Here is a 23,558-nt window from a genome sequence, read left to right on the forward strand (position 1 = left end):
GCTTGACAGCTTGATGCGCCGCGTTGGTGTTGATATAAGCCCTGTGAGGTCACAATGCTACGGCTCAATGCTACGGCTCTTAATAAGCCTCACTGAAATTGTTTTTAATAGTGATGCAGAACTATGCCAACAAACACAAGGGTAAACTGTCAATGACATTATGAAACCATTTGAATGTATTCTGCCTGGGTTGCCAACCCTTTTCCACGAGAACAACCCATGTACCTTATATACATGGCAGTTATCCCTCTTGACAAGCTTTCCAAAGTGCATATTTCAGCTAATTGTATCTCATGACAGTCTTCGTTAGCAGTGAGCTCATCAGTCATCGCACATGCTCACAAGATGAGCTCTCGCCAACGGAGCAAGTTCGCTGGCTTAACCAAACACAGTTATGCAGTGTGGAAACCTGCCATAAAGCCAGCAGAGACCAGTGATATGGAAACGTATTGCTAAGCTGTGAAGGGACAGCTCTGATTCAACTATAAGACAGGGACTGTTACAATAATGGAGTTGAATAGAATAGAAAGCATTAATGCATCTTCTTGATTCTGAAATGATGAGTTTCGGTGAAACACCATTATGGCCGGACAGTGATAATGCTATGGTGCTTTTATACACAATAAACACCATTATGGCCGGACAGTGATATAACTATTTTATTTATTTAACCGGGCAAGTCAGTTAAGAACACATTCTTATTTACAGCGATGGCCTACCGGGGAAGAGTGGGTTAACTGCCTTGTTTAGGGGCAGAACGACAGATTTTTACCTTGTCAGCTCAGGGATTTGATCTGGCAACCTTTCGGCTACTAGTCCAACACTGTAACCACTAGGCTACCTGCCGCCCCACTGTCTGACCCATATGGCCAAACAGAGATAGTACTATGGTGGTTTTATACACAAATCTAATACAACTTTATTTATAGGGCATTCACAACACACATTACTGTAAAATAACAAACTATAGGAGAGAATATTGCTCTACTTGTTAGTCAGTTTGTCACACAACCACTTTGTTTCTCTGGTCGGATGGCTCAAAGACACTGATATTAGACTTCCCTTATCATTTGGTTGTCAGGGGATACAAGCCCACTTCGTCAACATGTACAGGCAGCTGTCTGCTGAAACATATACGACACGTCCACTTGTTGGTAATATTACTGACATATTCACTGATATTCACTGGTCATGTCATGATAGTCACTGATCATGTCATGGTAGTCACTGATCATGTCACGATAGTCACAGATCATGTCATGATAGTCACTGGTCATGTCATGATAGTCACTGGTCATGTCATGATAGTCACTGGTCATGTCATGATTGTCACTGATTATGTCAGTAATTTCTCTCATAGATGTTTGACATTTCTGTCATATTGTGAGCGATTATGATAGTAATTCTGTACGTTTTTATAAACTAGCAAATAACTTTTCTTATATTTTTTTCCTTTCTGTGGACCATCTCTTCATCTCTCTACCTCTCCCTCATTCTCTCTCCTCTTCATCATCTTCATCCTCCTCATTCTTCCTCATCTTCATCACCTTCCTCCTCCTCATTCTTCTGCCGACTCCAATTATACCCCTGCTCTAACCAGAGTACTCGGCCCGAATGCAAAGCCGACTCACGTCTCCTCAGTCTGAGCACCGTCGCTCCCTCTCCCTCTCTGGTTCGTTCCCCTCCTCTTCTCCTCCCCTGTTTTACCCTGCCACTGACTCCTCTTCCAAACTAACCTTGCTGACTGTCTTTCCATGGCACTGCCTGCTAGTTTGCTGTTTGCATTTGTTGCTTCCTGTTTTATCCCTTTCTTTCCATCTCTGCCTCACTCTCTTTTTTTCTCATTATCTTTCTCTCTCTCTCTCTCGCTCACTGTCTCTCTCTCTCTGTCTTGTCTCTCTCTCTCTCTCTCTTGATCTGTTTCTCTCACTCTCGCTCTGTCAGTCTCTCCCTCTGTTTCTCTCTCTCTATCTCTTGCTATGTCAATGTAATCTAATGTCCAGTTTTCCAAAACACCGTCCTTCATCTCTGTTTGATGGAGGAGGCAGTTTGATGTTTATTTCTCAAGGTTAAGGCATCAACCCAACACAAAAAAAGGGTAATATTGAAGTTTTAGAAGGACGAGATGAGGAAGCACAAAGGTGTCTTTGTGCAGACTCACATCAGAGCGCATGTCACAACATACCGCCAGGGAACAATACCCAAGGCCAGGAAACACTGGCCTCTTTCAAGGCGGCTCTTTCCATCTTCTGTTTTTAACATTTCCATCACAAGCAAAGGGCACTAAATCTATGGGGAAGACTGCTTTAGACTCCCGTTTGAAAACATTGTGAAGATCTTATCTGTTCATGAGAAGAGGTAGAATAGGATGCACAGTTCTTTTCTGGTCTACAGAGTACTGTACTGTACTGTACTCCACAAAGTCAGAGTAGCCCTGGGAGTCCAAGGACTGTAATGAATGACCACATCCATTCTATTTACACTGAGTATACAAAACATTAATAACACCTGCTCTTTCCATGAGGTAGACTGACCAGGTAAAAGCTATGATCCTTTATTGATGTCACTTGTTAAATCTACTTCAGTCAGTGTAGATGAAGGGAAGGAGACAGGTTAAAAGAAGGAATTTTAACCCTTGAGACAATTGATACATGGGTTGTGTATGTGTGTCATTCAGAGGGTGAATGGGTAAAACAAAATATTTAAGTGCCTTTGTGTCAAGAACTGCAACGCTGCTAGGTTTCTCACGCTCAACAGTTTCCTGTGTGTACCAAGAATGGTCCACCACCCAAAGGACATCCAGCCAACTTGACACAACTGTGGGATGCATTGGAGTCAACATGGGCCAGCATCCCTGTGGAATGCTTTCAACACCTTGTAGAGAGCCTGCCCTGACACATTGAGGCTGTCAGAATAGGGTCCGACCTGGTCTACCGGAAGAAAAACACTTTGTTTGGTATATTTGGATACATACAGTACATAGATATGCTTGCAATCTATTCAATACATTACTTTGAAGGGAATTCCCCTTAATTTTACCCCAGATAACCCTTCCTCACCATAACATAGTCCCTCACAGGAGCATATTCACAGCGCGGTGTAGGGAGATGAGTGCTAGCCCTGTCTTCATAAAATAGATTGTCCCACTTCCTATGCCTTGGATCCATTTTATTCAATACAATATCTGTGTTTAAATGGTTGAGAAACGGTGGGGAGGGGGAGAAGTCAATTCCCCAAATATATCCTGGGAATCTCTGCTGTAACAGCTGGAAGCTATTAGCCATCGCCAGGGCAACGGCACAGTGTTTGACAGGCTCCGCTGTGCATACTGGGTCCATCTGTTTTCCGTGATTCCAGGCCCGTTTGGGAGGGGGAGGGGTTACCAGCTACACACTATTCATGCACCAGTGCTTGAGATGTATCTAACAATGCCCTTCCTCGATCCACAAATCAAAATCTGAGCTCAGCCTGGACATGTGACACTACTTAAGCCGCACCATTGGAGGAAAACCAAGAGTAAATAAATGGGCATATGAATGGCATGTGTGCAGGTTTTGCCGTTTTAGGCCTACTCTTAGATCCTACTCTTAGATCTTGTCACGGTACTGTTTAGGTATGCAGAAAATTGGGTTCCAACAAAATACAATTGAGCCTTGTTCACACTGCACGCCTTAATGCTCAAATCAGTTTTGTTTTTCAAATCCGTTTTGGAATACTGACTGTCCAAACTACAAGTTACAAGTGACCAAATAGGATTTGCGTGTGTTCAGACAACAGTCATTTTCTGACATGGCAACGCTACTTGTTATAGTAACGACGGGTGTGTGTTCAGTGGTGTAGGCTGATTGGTGGTGGTGCTCGTGCTTCCTATCAGTCAGAATTATGTAGCAAGCTATAAGGTGACAACAATACCTGTCATGGACGTTTCCCAGTTGCTTTAAATGTTCAAAATCATAGTGTAAGAACACTTTTAAAGACTCAAAAGGATAAGATTACAAACAAATGAGTGAATGTGCTAAAAAGCTAAACAGTGACCTAGCTAGCTAGTTGACTGCTGTGGCTACTTTCATTTGGAAAGTTAGATAAACAACTAACGAGCTAGTTAGTTACTACATGCTCTTGACAAACTGTCAACAGAGTAGCTAGCAAGCGACAATATATGCCACATAACAGTCTAAAAACCACTTGAGGGCAAATGCATCAGATTTGACCGTACAGACACAAGTCGGATGGCCATTAATCAGATTTGTATCTGGTTTTGAACCCACTTACAAAGGTGATTTGAAATGTGGCTAGTAATATATGTGCTTTTTGGCTTTTCATACTGCAGCAAAAATAACAGATTTGAATCGGATATGCACAAAAGGCTGTAGTTATACTAGATTTCTGTTGATGTGTATACAGTGTTGTGTTTTAGACATACAGGATGTTAGTTGGCCTCTTAGAAGACTGCTATCCTTTGATACCACCTCCAAAAACCCCTGTGTAGTCGGTTTAACGTCGTGGAAGATGGAGATATTTCCTCAGAGTCATGAATATGATTTGGAGTACCCAAACACATAAGGAATGTTTGACTCTTGTATGACCAAAGAGGCCAGATCTATTCTGACAGTAACTATAACCCTCTTAGTTTCCCACAGCTGCAGGCTAATGCTATCGCTAACTTTTCCCCTGTGGATATATCCGCTGGTTTATCCAGCCAGAGGCTGAGCTAGGGCTTGTAAATATTTTTCACGGTTTCCATAACAGTCGACTCTCTCACTAGGGTGTGTTTGCATGCTTTTCCATCTTCGGGACGGTATGTCAGAACTTCAGGCCAGAAGAATCCATGAATCAGAGTGATAGTTTGTTTGCAGACAGTCAGTGCTAGCTACAGAGTACATTGCGTTATACCTGGACAAAAAAAGCAATGGAGGTGTTTATGAGCAATTTTCAATGACTCTCAAAGAGAATAATATTTACTCTAAACTTGAAGAACCCAGGGATTTAACATATTTTTAGGAAAAGCTGGATTTGATACAAAACCTACAATGCGTAGAATGCTTACATTAACCTAACATCTATGGTTACGAATGAACAAAAACAAGTTCACTCTAAAAGTTCCCTCCAAAAACATTCCCTCCGCATATTGTGCCTGTTTAGATTTTTTCAACCTCCCTTTTCCTGTCCAAAACTGCATATAGCCGTGCAAAGCCCGCTGTTCACTTCCTGTTTTCAGCAAAACCACCTACAGTACCTCACCCGGCCATGCAGTAACTAACACATTAGGATGACGCTCTTACACAAATCCTGTTTGTTTTACACTGGCAGCTCTCTCCCCTTCCCTCCAAACCCGCCCATTGAAATCAGCTTACTGGACCCTTTGAGGTTCATCCAAAACATTAGCAAACGCCACAGAGCATTACCCAGATAACAACAGTTACAAATGTAGACTGTTTTACTGATGTACCAGCAAGTTCTTGATAATCTTGTGGCTTTCAAGGAGAACATTGATCCTCACTGTTCCCAAATGAACAAGCCCAGAGCTCTTATAAACAGTGCCTGCTTGTAGAAAGTTCTGATCCGAGTGTTCAACATCAAGTGGCATTTTGAAAGGTCAGCTTTGCCGTTTCTAACAGGTTACTTTGTAACTGTTTGCCTATTATGTCGGTCCTGTGGATTAATGGCTGTTCGAAACATTGCCGGTTTGCAGTGAAGAGTTGCATTATCAAGAGCATGATAATGATGTGTGTTTGCAGTGAAGAGTTGCATTATCAAGAGCATGATAATGATGTGTGTTTGCAAACACACTTTTTTTTTTTTTACAAACCACTTGTGATCAAATGTGACCTCTGAATGATCTTGGCAGGTGTCCAGTCTTGTGGGACGTCATTGGACGAGGCGTCGGCCCCGCCCCATCGCCGCATCACCAGTGAGGGACAATGCATCAACGGCCACGACGAAAGCTCTTCCTACCAACCCCCGGTCCGCTCCCCTATTCGTTGCGTCTCACCAGAGTTCGTCAACACCATAGCGCTGAATCCCGGGGGGCGGCCCAAGGAGGTAGAATGCTCCCGCCCCTAGGCCTAACCTTCTCAAGTGTGTCTCACATAGGATTATAGAGTTGTGATGGCCATAATGAAAACTAATATATGTGTGTTTCTGTGCGCGTTGTTTTCCCTCCCTCCAGAGACACATCCACAGCTACAGAGAGGCCTTTGAGGAGTTGGATGGAGGCCAAGTCAGCCCCACGCCCACTGTTGGTGGTGAGGTGTTCCCCCATACCCCTGCCTTCCCAGTCTCGCCGCAAACCCCTTACTTCAACCTGTGTAAGTCTCCCCTCTGGCTGGCTGAGGGCGCTGTGGAACTCAGGGCTTTTACCATAGAGAATATTTAATGATGTTCAGCGTTTACCTTTACCTTTACATCTAAAGAAATGTCTTACAGAAGGAAGTGGCATTACATCTAACTGTATATGCTATTATAAGACATCATGAGAATGACATGTTACATTCAGTTATGTACAGGTCCAGAGTGTAGAAACTATACAACTGATATTATGATCAATAACTTCAGGGTCGAATTAGTCTAGCTTTATCTGGTTGATTGTAATTATTCAATTATAAAAAATTTCCTCTTCATCTCAAAAAATAATAGACTGCATCTCCCATTCAACCCTGTTTAGATGTAGGGCTAGTTAACTACATTTCCCACATGACAACATCCATTTCAAACAGATTTGAGTAGGTGGTGAAGGCAGGATAAGTCCTAATAAGGCCACACTGTTTGCCATTGCCTCAGCTCATAGAAAAGCCTGAGTCATCCTATCAGACCGAATCCCACTTCTCTCCTGCCTTCCAGGCAGTAATTCAGTGTGATGAGAAATGTGCTGCCATCCACAGATCAACATGTCCTGGGATTCCACAAGTCTTCTGATGCATTTAGTAGACACCTCTTCCATGTGAAAGATAGGCGCTGTCTAATTTCTTGATTTTATTCAGTGCCTGACTTTTCATGTTAAGGCATTTTTTTAATTGAACCTTTATTTAACAAAGCAAGTCAGTTAATTAAGAACAAATTCTTATTTACAATGATGGCCTACCGGGGAACAGTGGGTTAACTGCCTTGTTCAGTGGCAGAATGACAGAAGTTTACCTTGTCAGCATGCCACTGAAGAGCAGTACCTCTTAAGACATTGGAGCCCCTTCTGGACTTGAAGTCTACACCACATTTAGGAAACATACACTTATTCACTAATGGTCATTCTCACACACACACACACACACACAGAGAAAGATGCACACAGACACACACACACACACACACACACACACACACACACACACACACACACACACACACACACACACACACACACACACACACGCACACACTTCCGCTAGACACACACACAGTCATACACACACACACACACACAGACAGACAGACAGACAGACAGACAGACAGACAGACAGACAGACAGACAGACAGACAGACAGACAGACAGACAGACAGACAGACAGACAGACAGACAGACAGACAGACAGACAGACAGACAGACAGACAGACAGACAGACAGACATGACAGAAGTTTACCTTGTCAGCATGCCACTGAAGAGCAGTACCTCTTAAGACATTGGAGCCCCTTCTGGACTTGAAGTCTACACCACATTTAGGAAACATACACTTATTCACTAATGGTCATTCTCACACACACACACACACACACAGAGAAAGATGCACACAGACACACACACACACACACACACACACACACACACACACACACACACACACACACACACACACACACACACACGCACACACTTCCGCTAGACACACACACAGTCATACACACACACACACACACACACACACACACACACACACACAGACAGACAGACAGACAGACAGACAGACAGACAGACAGACAGACAGACAGACAGACAGACAGACAGACAGACAGACAGACAGACAGACAGACAGACAGACAGACAGACAGACAGACAGACAGACAGACAGACAGAACTATTTTGTAAATATTTAAACCTCACTGGTCTAAAGGTACTGGTGCTTTATGTTGTCATATATGTATCCCTTTTGCCATCAATTTGCTAGGCATCAACTTTTCCTGCAGCAGCCTATCTTGTCTTGTCTTATCTTGTCTTATCCTGCCTTATCTTGTTTTATATTGTCTTATCTTGTCTTATCTTATGTTGTCTTATCTGGTCGTTTCTTGTGTTTTCATACTGTCAGTGAGTCACTGTTGTTATTTTTTTGTATCCGTGTTGTCGCGCTTCAGTGGCTTGCTCTGCATTTGTGTGCATGGCGCACCTCTGCTCACGTCCTGCTATGCGTGTTGTGAGAGTGTCACTCAGAGGTTTTTCACACTGTGATAGGTCACCTGCATGGCCCTCCCATAGAGCATGAGGCATGGGCACACCCCTCACACCTCTAGCTGTGTCCATCATGATATTACACATGTTTTTGTGTGTCACCGTGTCACATTTTGTTGTTGTGATGTCTTGACAGCTCAGCACCTGTACGCACCATTATGAAAACACACACATTGGCTTTCCCGGGCCTGGACTAAAAATATATTTCAAACAGTGTTCTCCATTGAGCATGCTTTTAATTCCAGGACTATGGTTATTCTGGGTCCGTGAAAACAGTCTTTATGTTTCTATTCAGGAGGCATCTGATGAGCTCATAGAACACGTGCAGAAATGAGCAACCTGTCTTGGAATTCAAGATTCTAACAGTTGAATGAATGTAGGCTTCATACCTTACATAGATACAAACCAGCAAACACACACACACACACACACACACACACACACACACACACACACACACACACACACACACACACACACACACACACACACACACACACACACACACACACACACACACACACACACACACACAGAGGTACAACACGAAAAGCGCAGGTGTTTACTGTCAAGACTGTTGTCGTGAAGCATGCTAAATTCTAAGTAATGCTAAGTCATGTTGCTAAAGTGTGTTATGTTATTTTTTTCTTCTCCTAGGCCAAGCTCGTTCCCCTCCAGGTCTGATGAAGACCCCTCTCTCTGCCTTGGGCCTCAAACCCCACAACCCAGCTGAGATACACCTCAACCAGAGTGGATCAGGTGAGTTAGCATAACTTATTCTGTTATCATAGCAGTGCTCCATTCATGAGCTGGAAGAGCCTGTTAGCATAGCATCATGCACCCTCTGTAGCACGTTTTGCATGGCATTGTGTTACTTACATAGCGTAGTGCTAAAATGTAAGCATTTGTTAGCATAGTGCTACACCCTTGAGGCCTCACCAATGTTAGCATAGCAACCTATCTTTAGTTTGAGATACTAGTAACATAAGTAGCAACATGGTCATTGAGCCTTGTCTACTGTTTACCCGTTAAACTATAACTACACCCCCTTCACTGTATAAATCACCTCTTCATTTTGGTTTTACAAGCTCTCTTTCTTGGTGAGCTCGCCAGGAAATTGAACATTGTTTATGTCTCAAATGTGGTTATATTGGGGTTGATTTTAGTGACCTAGGAATGTGTATAAAAGCTTGATTTATGGCCCATCTTCATAGGGGTTGCATGTTAATCCAGTCTTCAAAGCTACGCTTCCTTTTGAATCCCATATTTATACAGCCGACAGGCGAAATGTGAGAGAGAGACCCAATAAATATAATTTTAATAAATGATCCCTTTGAACATGTGCTCTTTTTCATCCTCTCTTCTTGGCCTTTATGTCGTGTTTGCTTCTAGTGGAGGCAGGAGCAATAAGATCTCCTTACTGGATGAGGGTTCTAGGAGAGATGTTTGACTTGGCTCATGAGATGTGGGACCCCTCTGCTTTGTTGTTCCTTCTATGCTGACTGTTTCCAAGATTTTAGTCATTTAGCAGACGCTGATATCCAGAGCGACTTACAATAACAATCAGGGTTAAATGCCTTGCTCAAGGGCACAGACAGATATTTAACCTAGTTGGCTCTGAGATTTGAACCAGCAACCTTTCGGTTACTGGCCCAATGCTCCTAACCGCTAGGCTAACTGTTTCAGCGTTAACACTCACACACACGCACACGCACACGCACACACACAATAAAGATTGTTTTTCCCAAAGTACAGGATGACTTGATTTCAAAGCAACTCTCTAATAATGAATTCAGTAGGAGAAGAAAACAAAGAATGTTTGAAATGTAAAAGATAAATGATCATGGTGGCATGTTTACAAGGACGGTGTCACTGTTTAGGGGGAAAGTGCAGCCTTCCTGTGAAGCCAGCATTATCTTCGCGACAGTACACACTGTAATGAAATCACCCTTAATGGCCAACTCTGTATCTCTTCAGAGCCGTTGAGCTACGTGGAGTCAGTGGCCAGATCCGCTGTGGCCGGCAGGGGACCAGCAGGACCCCCCGTGACCCTCACCCCCCCAGGATGGACCTTGGCTAGGCAGACGACCCCTGACCCCTCCCCAACCCTCAACCCCCTATTGTCTAGCTGCAGCCCCATCCACAGATCAGAGGGGTGAGTACGAAAACAAACAACATTAAGTCATACTGTAGATTAAATGACATTCAACATACACTGCTTACAGTACATGATATTGGTAAGGAACCAGTGTTCCTGAAATATACTACATGTTTACAGATAGTAAGGGACCATAGATGTTATTACCGCAAGTACTTAATTCTACTGTAGGCATCTTTCTAAACACTGTGTTTCATGAATGTCTCCCCACCCCTCGCTCCATCAGAGAACACCCGTTGGCTGACAGCAGTGCGATCATCCCCTCGCAAGCGGCCATTGACTCCAGCTTACGCTCCTTTCCTTCCGAGGGCACGTATCCCATCCCCTCCCCCAACCCTACCCCCATTGCCACTCCCACCCCATACCTCCAGGCCCTGGGCTCCCCATCTTCCTTCCTTCAAGCCCTGGGAACCCCCACCTCCTCCTACCTGAGCTCCAACTACCCCACCCTGTCTTACCTGTGTTCCCCCACCACCACACCCTCCTACCTGGGTCCCAGTGGCCTTATGGGGAGCTATGTCTCCCCGGAACCCAGCCCCCCCCCGCTTCAGCCAGAGGTATCTGCCCAGGAAAGCCTTGTGGTCATCCTCCCCTCGTCAGGATCAGGAAGTCTCCACACACTGCATCGTGACCTCAACATCTCATCTAGCATCCCCTCCCTCCAACATCGGCAACAGCCCACCAATCAGTGCAGCCCTGTCATGGGCCACCAGCCCTCTCCGGCCAATGGCTTTGTGGAGTTTGGGATCCCTGGGATGGTAATGACAGGAAGTCCCATGTTGGGCCGCCACCACTATAACCCATGTGTGTCCCAGGGGACACAGTCTAGCCCAGTGCTGAGCCAACAACCGTCCCTGATGCAGGCCTCCCAGGACAGCCCCATGCTCAGTTGCCAGCCCTCCCTCACCTACAGCCAACCCATCCAGTCCAGTATCCAGAGCAGTCCGGTACTGGACCAACATCCCTCCCTCACCTACAGCCAACCCATCCAGTCCAGTATCCAGAGCAGTCCGGTGCTGGGCCAACATCCCTCCCTCACCTACAGCCAACCCATCCAGTCCAGTATCCAGAGTAGTCCGGTGCTGAGCCGACATCCATCCCTCATCCACCAGCAGGGCAATGGTAGTAGTCCGGTGCTGAGCCGACATCCATCCCTCATCCACCAGCAGGGCAATGGTAGTAGTCCGGTGCTGAGCCGACATCCATCCCTCATCCACCAGCAGGGCAATGGTAGTAGTCCGGTGCTGGGCCGACACCCGTCCCTCAGCCAGATGTCACAATGCAGTCCAAGTCTGGACCGACACCCAATGCTGCATAGTAGCGGCTACACCACCCCGGACGAAAGGCAGGGCACCCTGTCTCGTCAGAGCAGCTCCTCTGGGTACAATCCACCCTCCACACCCTCCTTCCCCGTCTCCCACGCGGGCTATCTGGACGGGGGGATGATGATGGGGGTAAGGCAGGGCAGTCCGGCCCCACAGGCTCAGCCCCAGCTTCCGGAGAAGAGGCGAATGTCCAGCGGGGAGAGGCCCAACGGGGGGCTCTCGTACGGGACACTGAATGGGAAAGTGTCCTCCCCCATGTCGAGTGGAGGCAGCACGCCCAGCACTAGCTACTTTCATACACTACCGGACTTCTCCAAGTTTAACATGACTGGTAAGACCACCTTGAAAACCCTCTTAAAACGTAGCTACTGATGCAGCAAAGAGCATCCCCAACTAGCACAGACATCCCTAGCAAAACAGGAAGTAAAGATCTGTGTATTTTCAAGGACGATATGTTTTTTTAAGTGGGTAATTAACATGAAACTAAGCTGATTTTACCATCTCATAAACAATTTTTTGGGGGGATAACTTTTGATATGTGTTTAGCCACAATTGAGGTTATTCTACAAATACGATGTTTGTGAAAATTGTTACCCAATGCATTCCTGAAGTATAATTACACTAGTACCTAACTACATAACTACAATGTAAATCCATCTGTTTTCCTACTCTAGTTTTTCAGTGAAACCAGATGAAGTGATTAGTTCTAGTAAAGTATAGTGAGGTAACGTGAATGTGGTCATACTCCAATGGTTTTAGCCGAGCAGGAGCTCAGTTGGACTTACTTCTCTCTGTAAACACATTGCAGACCAGATGAGGGAATGAATGCACTCCAAGGCAGCCCAGCCAGGCCCAGATGCTAGGCTGAGATAGAACTGGCATCTGGCCCAGAGCCTTGGTTGGCGGCCATTTCTGCGTCTGCAGCGGTTTCACAGCTCCATTCTGTGTCATACTGAGTATACTGACAGCAACTACTTATATGGTCGCAGATATAGATACTGGCTTGTCTGCGAGACTAATCTCTACACAATAAGGAGCTGATTTCAGTTGATTTATATATTATCTTTGGTGGTTCTTGGTCAAGGTGACCCTCGTGAAGGATCACTGCTGCTGTCTTGGTCCAGGTCTCTCTTGAAAAATAGATGCTTATCTCAACCAGACTAACCTGGTTAAATAAAGGTTAAATAAATAAATCACAGAGACCCAAGACTTGATTCAATGTAATGTAACATGCAGCATTCACGCAGTATCGTATAAACATACCCTTTTTAATATGGCCTAATCAAAGGGTTACTGTGGAAATGCCAGGTAAGTCTACATGTCATGGTTTCAACACAACTTCTAATTTCTTGTCCTAGACGGGAGTCCAGAGACCAGGCTGAATGTAAAGTTTGTTCAGGATACGTCCAAGTTCTGGTACAAGCCTGACATCTCCCGTGAACAAGGTGAGTGTGACTGTTGTCATGGGGGAAGAGATTAAACGTAACAATAGTTATCTTATCCCACTAGCTAGCATAAGCATAAGGCCTATCTAAGATCAAATGTGGCCGAGAATGTTCTTTATTTAGTTAACCGTGAGAAAGTTAGGATGTGTGTTTGATTTAAACCCTGTTGGATCCACCTGACACATCCACCCCGACACACACATGCCCTAATTTACCCTGTTCGGTTCAGTTCTGTCGTGTTGTGTTCTGTTGTGTTTTATTGTGTTCTGTTCTATGGTGTTCTATTGTGTTCTGTCCAGTTGTGTTGTGTTCTGTTGTGTTTTATTCTGTTGTGTTCTGTTCTATTGTGTTCTGTTGTGTTCTGTTCTATTGTGTTTTATTGTGTTGTGTTGTGTTCTATTCTGTTGTGTTGTGTTGTGTTCTGTTGTGTTCTATTCTGTTGTGTTGTGTTCTGTTCTATTGTGTTCTGTCCAAGTATGTTCTGTTGTGTGGTGTTCTATTGTGTTTTGTTGTGTTGTGTTCTGTTGTGTTCTATTGTATTCTATTGTGCTCTGTTGTGTTCTGTTGTGTTGTGTTGTGTTCTGTTTATGTTATATTGTCTTGTGTTGTCTTCTGTTGTGTTGTATTACCTTGTGTTCTATTGTGTTGTGTTCTGCTGTAAGGTCACTGTGAGGTCACTGCTGTTGGCCCCCACATCTACTTCTGCTCTCTCTTATTGGATTACATCATCTGTGTTAAACACAAGCACATGCTCTGCTGCATTGACATCACACATTCAGACGCACACACACACACAAACGAAAACACACACAGAGACACGCACTCGCACTCGCGCACAGACACACACACACACACACACACACACACACACACACACACACACACACACACACACACACACACACACACACACACACACACACACACACACACACACACACACACACACACACACACACACAAACGAAAACACATAGACAGGCACACACAGAGACACGCACTCGCACTCGCGCACAGACACACACACACACACACACACACCATACGCATTCAATTAAGGCCCGGGAACATCTGCATGTGATGTAGCTATATCTGTCTTACTTAAAGTCTTTAAAATGTCATATTTGGACACATAGGGATATATAGAATTGCATGTTGCAGTCGCATTAAAAGTTATTTTGTTGAATAGACAACAGATTTCTGCTCTCCCCTGTAGTTACATTGAAATATGGGATCACAAAAGGCCCTCCTCTCCATGGAAAGTTTCCAACTCCCCTTCCGACTCCCCCTCTCATCATTCTCCCTCTTCTCCTTCTCCCTCTCCTCCTTCTTTCTCCCCCTCTCATCCTCCTCCCTCTCCTCCTTCTCCCTCTCATCCTTCTCCCTCTCATCCTTCTCCCTCTTCTCCTTCTCCCTCTCCTCCTTCTTCCTCCCCCTCTCATCCTTCTCCCTTTCCTCTTTCTCCCTCTCCTCCTTCTCCCTCTCCTCCCTCTTTTCCTTCTTCCTCCCCCTCTCATGCTTCTCCCTCTCCTCTTTCTCCCTATCCTCCTTCTCCCTCTCCTCCTTCTCCCTCTCCTCTTTCTCCCTCTCCTCCTTCTCCCTCTCCCTCTCCTCCTTCTTCCTCCCCCTCTCATCCTCCCTCTCCTCCTTCTCCCTCTCCTCCTTCTCCCTCTCATCCCTGTCTTCCTTTTCTTTCTCCTCCTTCTTCCTCCCCTCTCCTCCGTCTCCCTTTCCTCCTTCCCCTTCTTCTCCCTCTTGTCCTTCCCCTTCTTCTCCCTCTTGTCCTTCCCTCTCTCCTTCTTCTCTCTCTCCTCCTTCCCTCTCTCCTCCTTCTCTTTCTCCTCCTTCTCCCTCTCCTTATCTTCCATTTCTGTCTTACATATTCCTTGCTTTCTCCCTGTCCTCCTTCTTACTTGCACCTGCGTGGATACTTGAAGTGGTATTTTATCGAATCATGTGTTATCGTGTATTGCAGCCATCGGCCTGCTGAGAGAGAAGGAGCCAGGGGCCTTTGTCATCCGGGACAGTCACTCCTTCCGAGGGGCCTATGGCCTGGCCATGAAGGTGGCCTCTCCTCCTCCTACTGCTCAGCAGTCCAAGAAAGGTACTAGATCACCAATGGGTCTCCATCTTCCATATACTGGTTAATAATATAACATCACACTGTCCCTGTAACTGATGGTGGAGAACCATCCTAGAAGAGAAGGGCACGCACATGTGCACGCACGCACACACACACACACACACACACACACACACACACACACACACACACACACACACACACACACACACACACACACGAAGGGCGAGAATGTTCTGTGTAAACACATTTTATTTATCAGTTTTAAATAGCCACTAAGATCATCCTAGAACGTTAAACATTATATTTTTGTGTTTGGTCTGTTGTTGGTTAAAGAAATAAATCATGACCAATATAATAACTACACTAAATAATACTTCCCCATATGAGGTGATGTCTACATACCACTAATAACAGGCTCTCTGCGGTTTTGTTCACCGCTGTGTTGTTTGTCCTGTAGCTGGTGACATCACTAACGAGTTGGTGAGGCACTTCCTGATTGAGACGAGTCCTAAGGGAGTGAAACTGAAAGGATGTCCCAACGAGCCTTACTTTGGTGAGTCACATTTAACCCCTACACACATATGCACACGCACACCAGGGGAGGCAAGGAGAGCATTGAAGGAGGAGATCGTCCCTCTGACGTTTTGAGAGGGAAGTGGGGAGAGGATGTGTGGATTGAAGAAAATACTTTAGAGATGATAGAAACTTTCTTTCAGACCTTTCAGAACCGGTCCTTCCGACAACAACATGGCATGTTTTCTCAGATACGGTAACCGGGGGAAGAGTCAATTCCAGGCAGGAGTTTCATGATGTGGTTGTAGTGACTGACTCTTGGCTGTATTGGTCTGATGACTCTGATCTCCTCTCAGTGCTCTCCCTGTCCCGACGTTCTCCCATCCCATGATGTTTCATCCTAATTATAGGATGGGATCAGGCAAAGTAATTTAGTATGGTTCAAATGCTCTCCTCTCTAATTTCATCCAGAGACCGCATTACGTGCGTTGGTGTCTGTGTGTGTGTGTGAGACGAGTAGTGTGTGTGTGCATGCACGTGTAGGTGTTTAACAAGCAAAAGTTCCTCCTTGTGCCAAAGTCTGATCAAAAATAGCATGTTTCCAGAGGGCTGTGTCTTACGTCAGCTTCATCCAGCTACAGGAGCCAATTCTGAGAAGGTGCGTGGGCGTCTGGCTTTAGCCTACCTAGCTCCAGACCTGGTTTCAAATACTATTTGAAATATTTCAAATACTTTTGCATTTGCTTTTTCCTGCCTGGAATGCCAGATTGGCGCGCTTTAAAGTAGTTATAATGGTTTCAAATAGTATTTGAACCCTGGTCTGGTAGCTTGCTCCCTTCCCTCCCACATCTTAGCTGTTGTTAAATGAAGGTCGTTTTTGCAGCCCTTTTTTCCTCAAGTCGGTCCAAGTGTCAAATCTCGATATGAAATATGTACAGTGCCTTCAGAAAGTATTCACACCCCTTGACTTTTCCACATTTTGTTGTGTTACAAATTGGGGTTAAAATGGATTACATTTTATTTTTTATCCAGACAAAATACTCTAATATCAACGTAAAATATATATATATATTTTTTGGGGGATTACTGAAAAATAAAACACTAATATATCTTGATTTATATAAGTATTCAACCACCTGAGTCAATACATGTTAGAACCACCTTTGGCAGAGATTACAGCTGTGAGTCTTTCTGGGTAAGTCTCTAAGAGCTTTGCACATCTGGATTGTACAATATTTGCCCATTTATTCTTTTTTTAAACCCTTCAAGCTCTGTCAAGTCGGTTGTTGATCATTGCTAGACAGCCATTTTCATTTTTTTGTAATGTTTTTTTCTTGTAATTTTTGTGTTATTATAATATTTTTTTACTACTTTTTACCCCTTTTTGGTGTCCAATTGGTAGTTACAGTCTTGTCCCATCGCTGCATCTACCATACGGACTCGGGAGAGGTGAAGGTCGAGAGCCATGTGTCCTCCGAAACATGACCCTGCCAAGCTGCATTGCTTCTTAACACACTGCTTGCTTAACCCGGAAGCCAGCTGCACCAATGTGTTGGAGGAAACACTGTACACCTGGCGACACGAGTTAGCGTGCATGCACCGGGAGTCGCTAGAGCATGATGGGACAAGGACGTCCCAGCCGGCCAAACCCTCCCCTAACCCGGATGACGCTCGGCCAATCATGTGCCCCCTCATGGGTCTCCCGGACGCGGCTGACTATGACACAGCCTGGGATCGAACCCGGGTCAGTAGTGACACCTCTTAGAATGCTAACGCCACTCGGGAGGCACCACCATTTTCAATTCTTGCCATAGATCTTCATGCCAATTTAAGTCAAAACTGTAACTAGGCCACTCAGGAACATTCAATGTCGTCTTGGTAAGTAACTCCATTGAATATTTGGCTTTGTGTTTTACGTTATTGTCCTGCTGAAAGGTGAATTAATCTCCTAGTGTCTGTTGGAAAGCAGACTGAACCAGGTTTTCCTCTAGGATTTTGCCTGTGCTTAGCTCTATTCCGTTTATTTTTTATCCTAGACAACTCTCAAGTCCTTGCCGATGACAAGCATACCCATAACATGATGCACCCACCACCACGCTTGAAAATATTGTGGATGGCTCTCAGTGATGTGTTGTGTTGGATTGGCCATAACAATAAGGCTTTGTATTCAGGACAAAAAGTCCCTTACTTTGCCACATTTTTTGCAGTATTGCTTTAGTGCCTTGCTGCCAACAGGATGCATGTTTTGGAATATTTTTTTTCTGTACAGGCGTCCTTCTTTTTGCTCTGTCATTTAGGTTACTATTGTGGAGTAACTACAATGTTGTTGATCCATCCTCAGTTTTCTCCTATCACAGCCATTAAACTCTGTAACTGTTTTAAAGCCACCATTGTCCTCATGGTGAAATCCCTGAGCGGTTTCCTTCCTCTCCAGCAACTGAGTTGGGATGGATGCCTGTATCTTTGTAATGACTGGGTGTATTGATACACTATCCAAAGTTTCATTTCACCATGCTCAAAGGGATATTCAATGTATGCACCTATCTACCAATAGGTGCCCTTCTTTGCCAGGCATTGGAAAACCTCCCTGGTCTTTGTGGTTGTATCTGTGTTTGAAATTCACTGCTCGACTGAGGGACCTTGCAGATAATTGTATGTGTAGGGTACAGAGATGAGGTAGTCATTCAAAAGTCATGTTAACCACTAGTATTGCACACAGAGTGTCCACATCGACGGGACAGTAGTGGAGAGGGTAGTAAGTTTTAAGTTCCTCGGCGTACACATCACGGACAAACTGAATTGGTCCACCCACACAGAAAGCGTGGTGAAGAAGGCGCAGCAGCGCCTCTTCAACCTCAGGAGGCTGAAGAAATTTGGCTTGTCACCAAAAGCACTCACAAACTTTTACAGATGCACAATCGAGAGCATCCTGTCGGGCTGTATCACCGCCTGGTACGGAAACTGCTCCGCCCACAACCGTAAGGCTCTCCAGAGGGTAGTGAGGTCTGCACAACGCATCACCGGGGGCAAACTACCTGACCTCCAGGACACCTACACCACCCGATGTCACAGGAAGGCCATAAAGATCATCAAGGACAACAACCACCCGAGCCACTGCCTGTTCACACCGCTATCATCCAGAAGGCGAGGTCAGTACAGGTGCATCAAAGCAGGGACCGAGAGACTGAAAAACAGCTGGCCATCAGACTGTTAAACAGCCATCACTAACATTGAGTGGCTGCTGCCTACGTACTGACTCAACTCCAGCCACTTTAATAATGGAAAAATTCATGTAAAAATGTATCACTAGCCACTTTAAACAATGCCACTTAATATAATGTTTACATACCCTACATTACTCATCTCATATGTATATACTGTACTCTATACCATCTACTGCATCTTGCCATCTTTATGTAATACATGTATCACTAGCCACTTTAAACAATGCCACTTAATATAATGTTTACAAACCTTACATTACTCATCTCATATGTATATACTGTACTCTATACCATCTACTGCATCTTGCCATCTTTATGTAATACATGTATCACTAGCCACTTTAAACAATGCCACTTTCATATGTTTACATACCCTACATTACTCATCTCATATGTATATACTGTACTCTATAACATCTACTGCATCTTGCCTATGCCGTTCTGTACCATCACTCATTCATATATCTTTATGTACATATTCTTCATCCCTTTACACTTGTGTGTATAAGGTAGTTGTTGTGAAATTGTTAGGTTAGATTACTCGTTGGTTATTACTGCATTGTCGGAACTAGAAGCACAAGCATTTCGCTACTCTCGCATTAACATCTGCTAACCATGTGTATGTGACAACTACAATTTGATTTGAGAGTGAGTCCATGCAACTTATTATGCGATTAGTTTAGCACATGTTTGCTCCTGAACGTTTTTAGGCCATAACATAACACATACGTATTATGTCAATCCATTTCAGCTTTTCATTTTTAAAATAATTTCTAAAAACATTATCAACATCTTAATTTTTGCGATTATAAATTCAGGCTGTAACACATCAAGATGTGTAAAAAGTCAAGGGGTGTGAATACTTTGTGAAGACACCATATGTGCGTGTCAGACTCCTCCTACTGGGAACCACAGGGAGATGGCTACTGACCCAGGCACACAGTTAGAGATGACGTAAACAGTCAGACAGCATCGGTCTAAAAATGGCCTTATTGAAGAAACCTTATCCCCTAGACTATACTTATTGAATTATGTTCTAAAGGGAGGGACGGAAGTTGAATTGAGACGCTGGGTGTGTGAGTGTGACACCCCATACACCCACAATAACGTCTGCTAAATATGACCAATACAATTTGATTTGATTTGAGTGTGTGTGTATGGGGTGTTTGGAAGTGTTATTGGGTCTGTCCAGAAGTGTGGGTATAGGGTGTGTGTGTGTGTGTGTGTGTGTGTGTGTGTGTGTGTGTGTGTGTGTGTGTGTGTGTGTGTGTGTGTGTGTGTGTGTGTGTGTGTGTGTGTGTATAGGCTGTGTGTGTATAGGCTGTGTGTGTGTATAGGGTGTCAGCTCAGGGATTCGATCCAGCAACCTTTCTGGCCCAACGCTCTCACCACTAGACTACCTGCCGCCCCTATTCAGGATGGGTATGGTGTGGTTATAGGTTGTGTGTATAGGGTGAGTGTAGGTATGGTATGGGGTGGGTATGGTATGGGGTGAGTGTGGTTATGGTATGGGGTGAGTGTGGTTATGGTATGGGGTGAGTGTGGTTATGGTATAGGGTGAGTGTGGGTAAGGTATGGGGTGAGTGTAGGTATGGTATAGGGTGAGTGTGGGTATGGTGTGGGTATGGTATAGGGTGAGTGTGGGTATGGTATGGGGTGGGTGTAGGTATGGTATGGGGTGTGTGTAGCTATGGTATGGGGTGTGTGTAGCTATGGTATGGGGTGAGTGTAGCTATGGTATGGGGTGAGTGTGGGTATGGTATGGGGTGAGTGTGGGTATGGTATGGGGTGAGTGTGGGTATGGTGTGGGTATGGTATAGGGTGAGTGTGGGTATGGTATGGGGTGGGTGTAGGTATGGTATGGGGTGTGTGTAGCTATGGTATGGGGTGTGTGTAGCTATGGTATGGGGTGAGTGTAGCTATGGTATGGGGTGAGTGTGGGTATGGTATGGGGTGATTGTGGGTATGGTATGGGGTGAGTGTGGGTGTGGGTATGGTATGGGGTGAGTGTGGGTGTGGGTATGGTATGGGGTGAGTGTGGGTGTAGGTATGGGGTGAGTGTGGGTATGGTATGGGGTGAGTGTGGGTATGGTATGGGGTGTGTGTGGGTGTAGGTATGGGGTGAGTGTGGGTGTAGGTATGGGGTGAGTGTGGGTGTAGGTATGGGGTGAGTGTGGGTGTAGGTATGGGGTGTGTGTGGGTGTAGGTATGGGGTGTGTGTGGGTGTAGGTATGGGGTGTGTGTGGGTGTAGGTATGGTATGGTATGGGGTGATTGTGGGTATGGTATGGGGTGAGTGTCGGTATGGTATGGGGTGAGTGTCGGTATGGTATGGGGTGAGTGTGGGTGTATGTATGGTATGGGGTGAGTGTGGGTGTATGTATGGTATGGGGTGAGTGTGGGTGTATGTATGGTATGGGGTGAGTGTGGGTGTGGGTATGGTATGGGGTGAGTGTGGGTATGGTATGGGGTGAGTGTGGGTGTGGGTATGGTATGGGGTGAGTGTGGGTATGGGTATGGTATGGGGTGATTGTGGGTATGGTATGGGGTGAGTGTCGGTATGGTATGGGGTGAGTGTGGGTGTATGTATGGTATGGGGTGAGTGTGGGTGTATGTATGGTATGGGGTGAGTGTGGGTGTGGGTATGGTATGGGGTGAGTGTGGGTGTGGGTATGGTATGGGGTGAGTGTGGGTATGGTATGGGGTGTGTGTGGGTGTAGGTATTGTATGGGGTGAGTGTGGGTATGGTATGGGGTGAGTGTGAGTATGGGGTGTTTGTGGGTCCAGGGTGTGTGATCTACATGTCTTGATGAAGATATGTCATCTTTAAAGAATTGTTGTCCTGTTGGCACAACTAATACTAATCTCTCTTTGTGTGTGTGTGTGTGTGTGTGTGTGTGTGTGTGTGTGTGTGTGTGTGTGTGTGTGTAGGTTGTCTGTCCGCTCTTGTTTACCAGCACGCCATGACTCCCCAGGCCCTGCCCTGTAAACTGGTCATCCCTACCAGAGGTGAGGCCAGGAGTGTGTCTCTGTCTGTGTGCGTGTTTGTGTAATTCTGAATTGATACGTACAATGTGGTGTGGGGAATTTCTGAATCGTCTCCTGCTGTGTTTCAGATCTCCACCAGGATGTCCCAGATGTTGCCACGCCAACCAACCAGGCTGACTACCTCCTGAAACATGGAGCAGGTTAGAAGCAGCATACCATTGTGTTGACTATTGGGTTTGGTTGAGCACTTTTCTATGTAATGGAAAGGTCATCTTAATTTTTGTTTGTTTGTCAGCTTTTTGTGACTTACTCTATACCATTCCACTGTTGTCCCCACACTGGTGATGCCACCTCCGTGTCACTATAGGGCAGAGGGTCCGTGCTGACTCCCATGGTAAATCATGTGTCCTTCCTTTTATGAGACTGTTGGTTCCTGACTGCTACATTCTGACCCAGATCTCTGACGTCTGCCTCAGAAGTCTGTGTGTGTGTTTGTGTGTGTGTGTGTCTGTGTTTGTCTCATCCTACATCTATTAGACGACAACAACTCTAACAATGCCTGAAATGTTTTCTGTCCAATGACTGAATGGTTTTGGGCCCTGACAGTCTTTTCTCCCGTGCAGCCTTGTCCCAGAAAGCATGTACCGCCTTTGAAACTATCTTGCATGAAAATGCAGATGGACCCTTTTTTAGAATGTGTGCAGAAACACAGAACTTTAAACCTACTAATATCAATTGTGATATGTATGAAATGAATTCCCTTAACAGCATTGGAAACTGTCAAGAATGTACTGTATTGCATTCAGCATTTTACATGTCAATGATTTGCAAAGCTATAAACTGTTGTGTTACATAGTATATATTGAGGTCTCAAAACATTAGGAACACCTGCTCTTTCCGTGACAGACTGACCAGGTGAATCCAAGGGAAAGCTATGATCCCTTATTGATGTCACTTGTTAAACCAATTCAATCATTGTAGAATGTTAAATAAGTATTTTTAAGCTTTCAGACAATTGAGACATGGATTGTGTATGTGTGCCATTTAAGTGATGATTTAAGTGCCTTCGAACGGGGTATGGTAGTAGGTGCCAGGCGCACCGGTTTGAGTGTGTCAAGAACTGCAACGTTGCTGGGTTTTTCACACTCAACAGTTTCCAGTGTGTATGAAGAATGCTCCACCACCCAAAGGACATCTAGCCAATTTGACCCAACTGTAGGAATCATTGGAGTCAACATGGGCCATTATCTTAGTGGAACGCTTTCGACACCTTGCAGAGGTCATGCGCCCCGGCGAATTGAGGCTGTTCTGAGGGGCAAAAGGGGTTGCAGCTCAATATTAGGAAGGTGTTCTTAATGTTTTGTCCACTCTGTGTGCGACAAATAGCATTTTGTAATAGATTACTCCACGTTACTCTGATCTTAAGCATACATAATACATCCTAT

The 23,558-nt window shown here is 45.0% G+C and overlaps 1 protein-coding gene across 1 annotated transcript in view; it reads left to right on the forward strand.

Moving 5' to 3' along the window:
* The window catches only part of LOC120058535 (tensin-1-like), an 86,157-nt gene that overhangs the window by 56,980 nt on the left and 5,619 nt on the right, over positions 1-23,558 (forward strand). The window contains exons 13-22 of the mRNA XM_039007263.1: positions 5,849-6,042; positions 6,170-6,308; positions 9,033-9,134; positions 10,353-10,530; positions 10,760-12,189; positions 13,217-13,303; positions 15,279-15,407; positions 15,847-15,942; positions 22,057-22,134; positions 22,242-22,313. Of these exons, the coding sequence (XP_038863191.1) occupies positions 5,849-6,042; positions 6,170-6,308; positions 9,033-9,134; positions 10,353-10,530; positions 10,760-12,189; positions 13,217-13,303; positions 15,279-15,407; positions 15,847-15,942; positions 22,057-22,134; positions 22,242-22,313 (2,505 nt within the window). The remainder of the gene's footprint in view (positions 1-5,848; positions 6,043-6,169; positions 6,309-9,032; positions 9,135-10,352; positions 10,531-10,759; positions 12,190-13,216; positions 13,304-15,278; positions 15,408-15,846; positions 15,943-22,056; positions 22,135-22,241; positions 22,314-23,558) is intronic.

The sequence above is a fragment of the Salvelinus namaycush genome, chromosome 13 (genome assembly GCF_016432855.1).
Source record: "Salvelinus namaycush isolate Seneca chromosome 13, SaNama_1.0, whole genome shotgun sequence".
Taxonomy (NCBI): domain Eukaryota; kingdom Metazoa; phylum Chordata; class Actinopteri; order Salmoniformes; family Salmonidae; genus Salvelinus; species Salvelinus namaycush.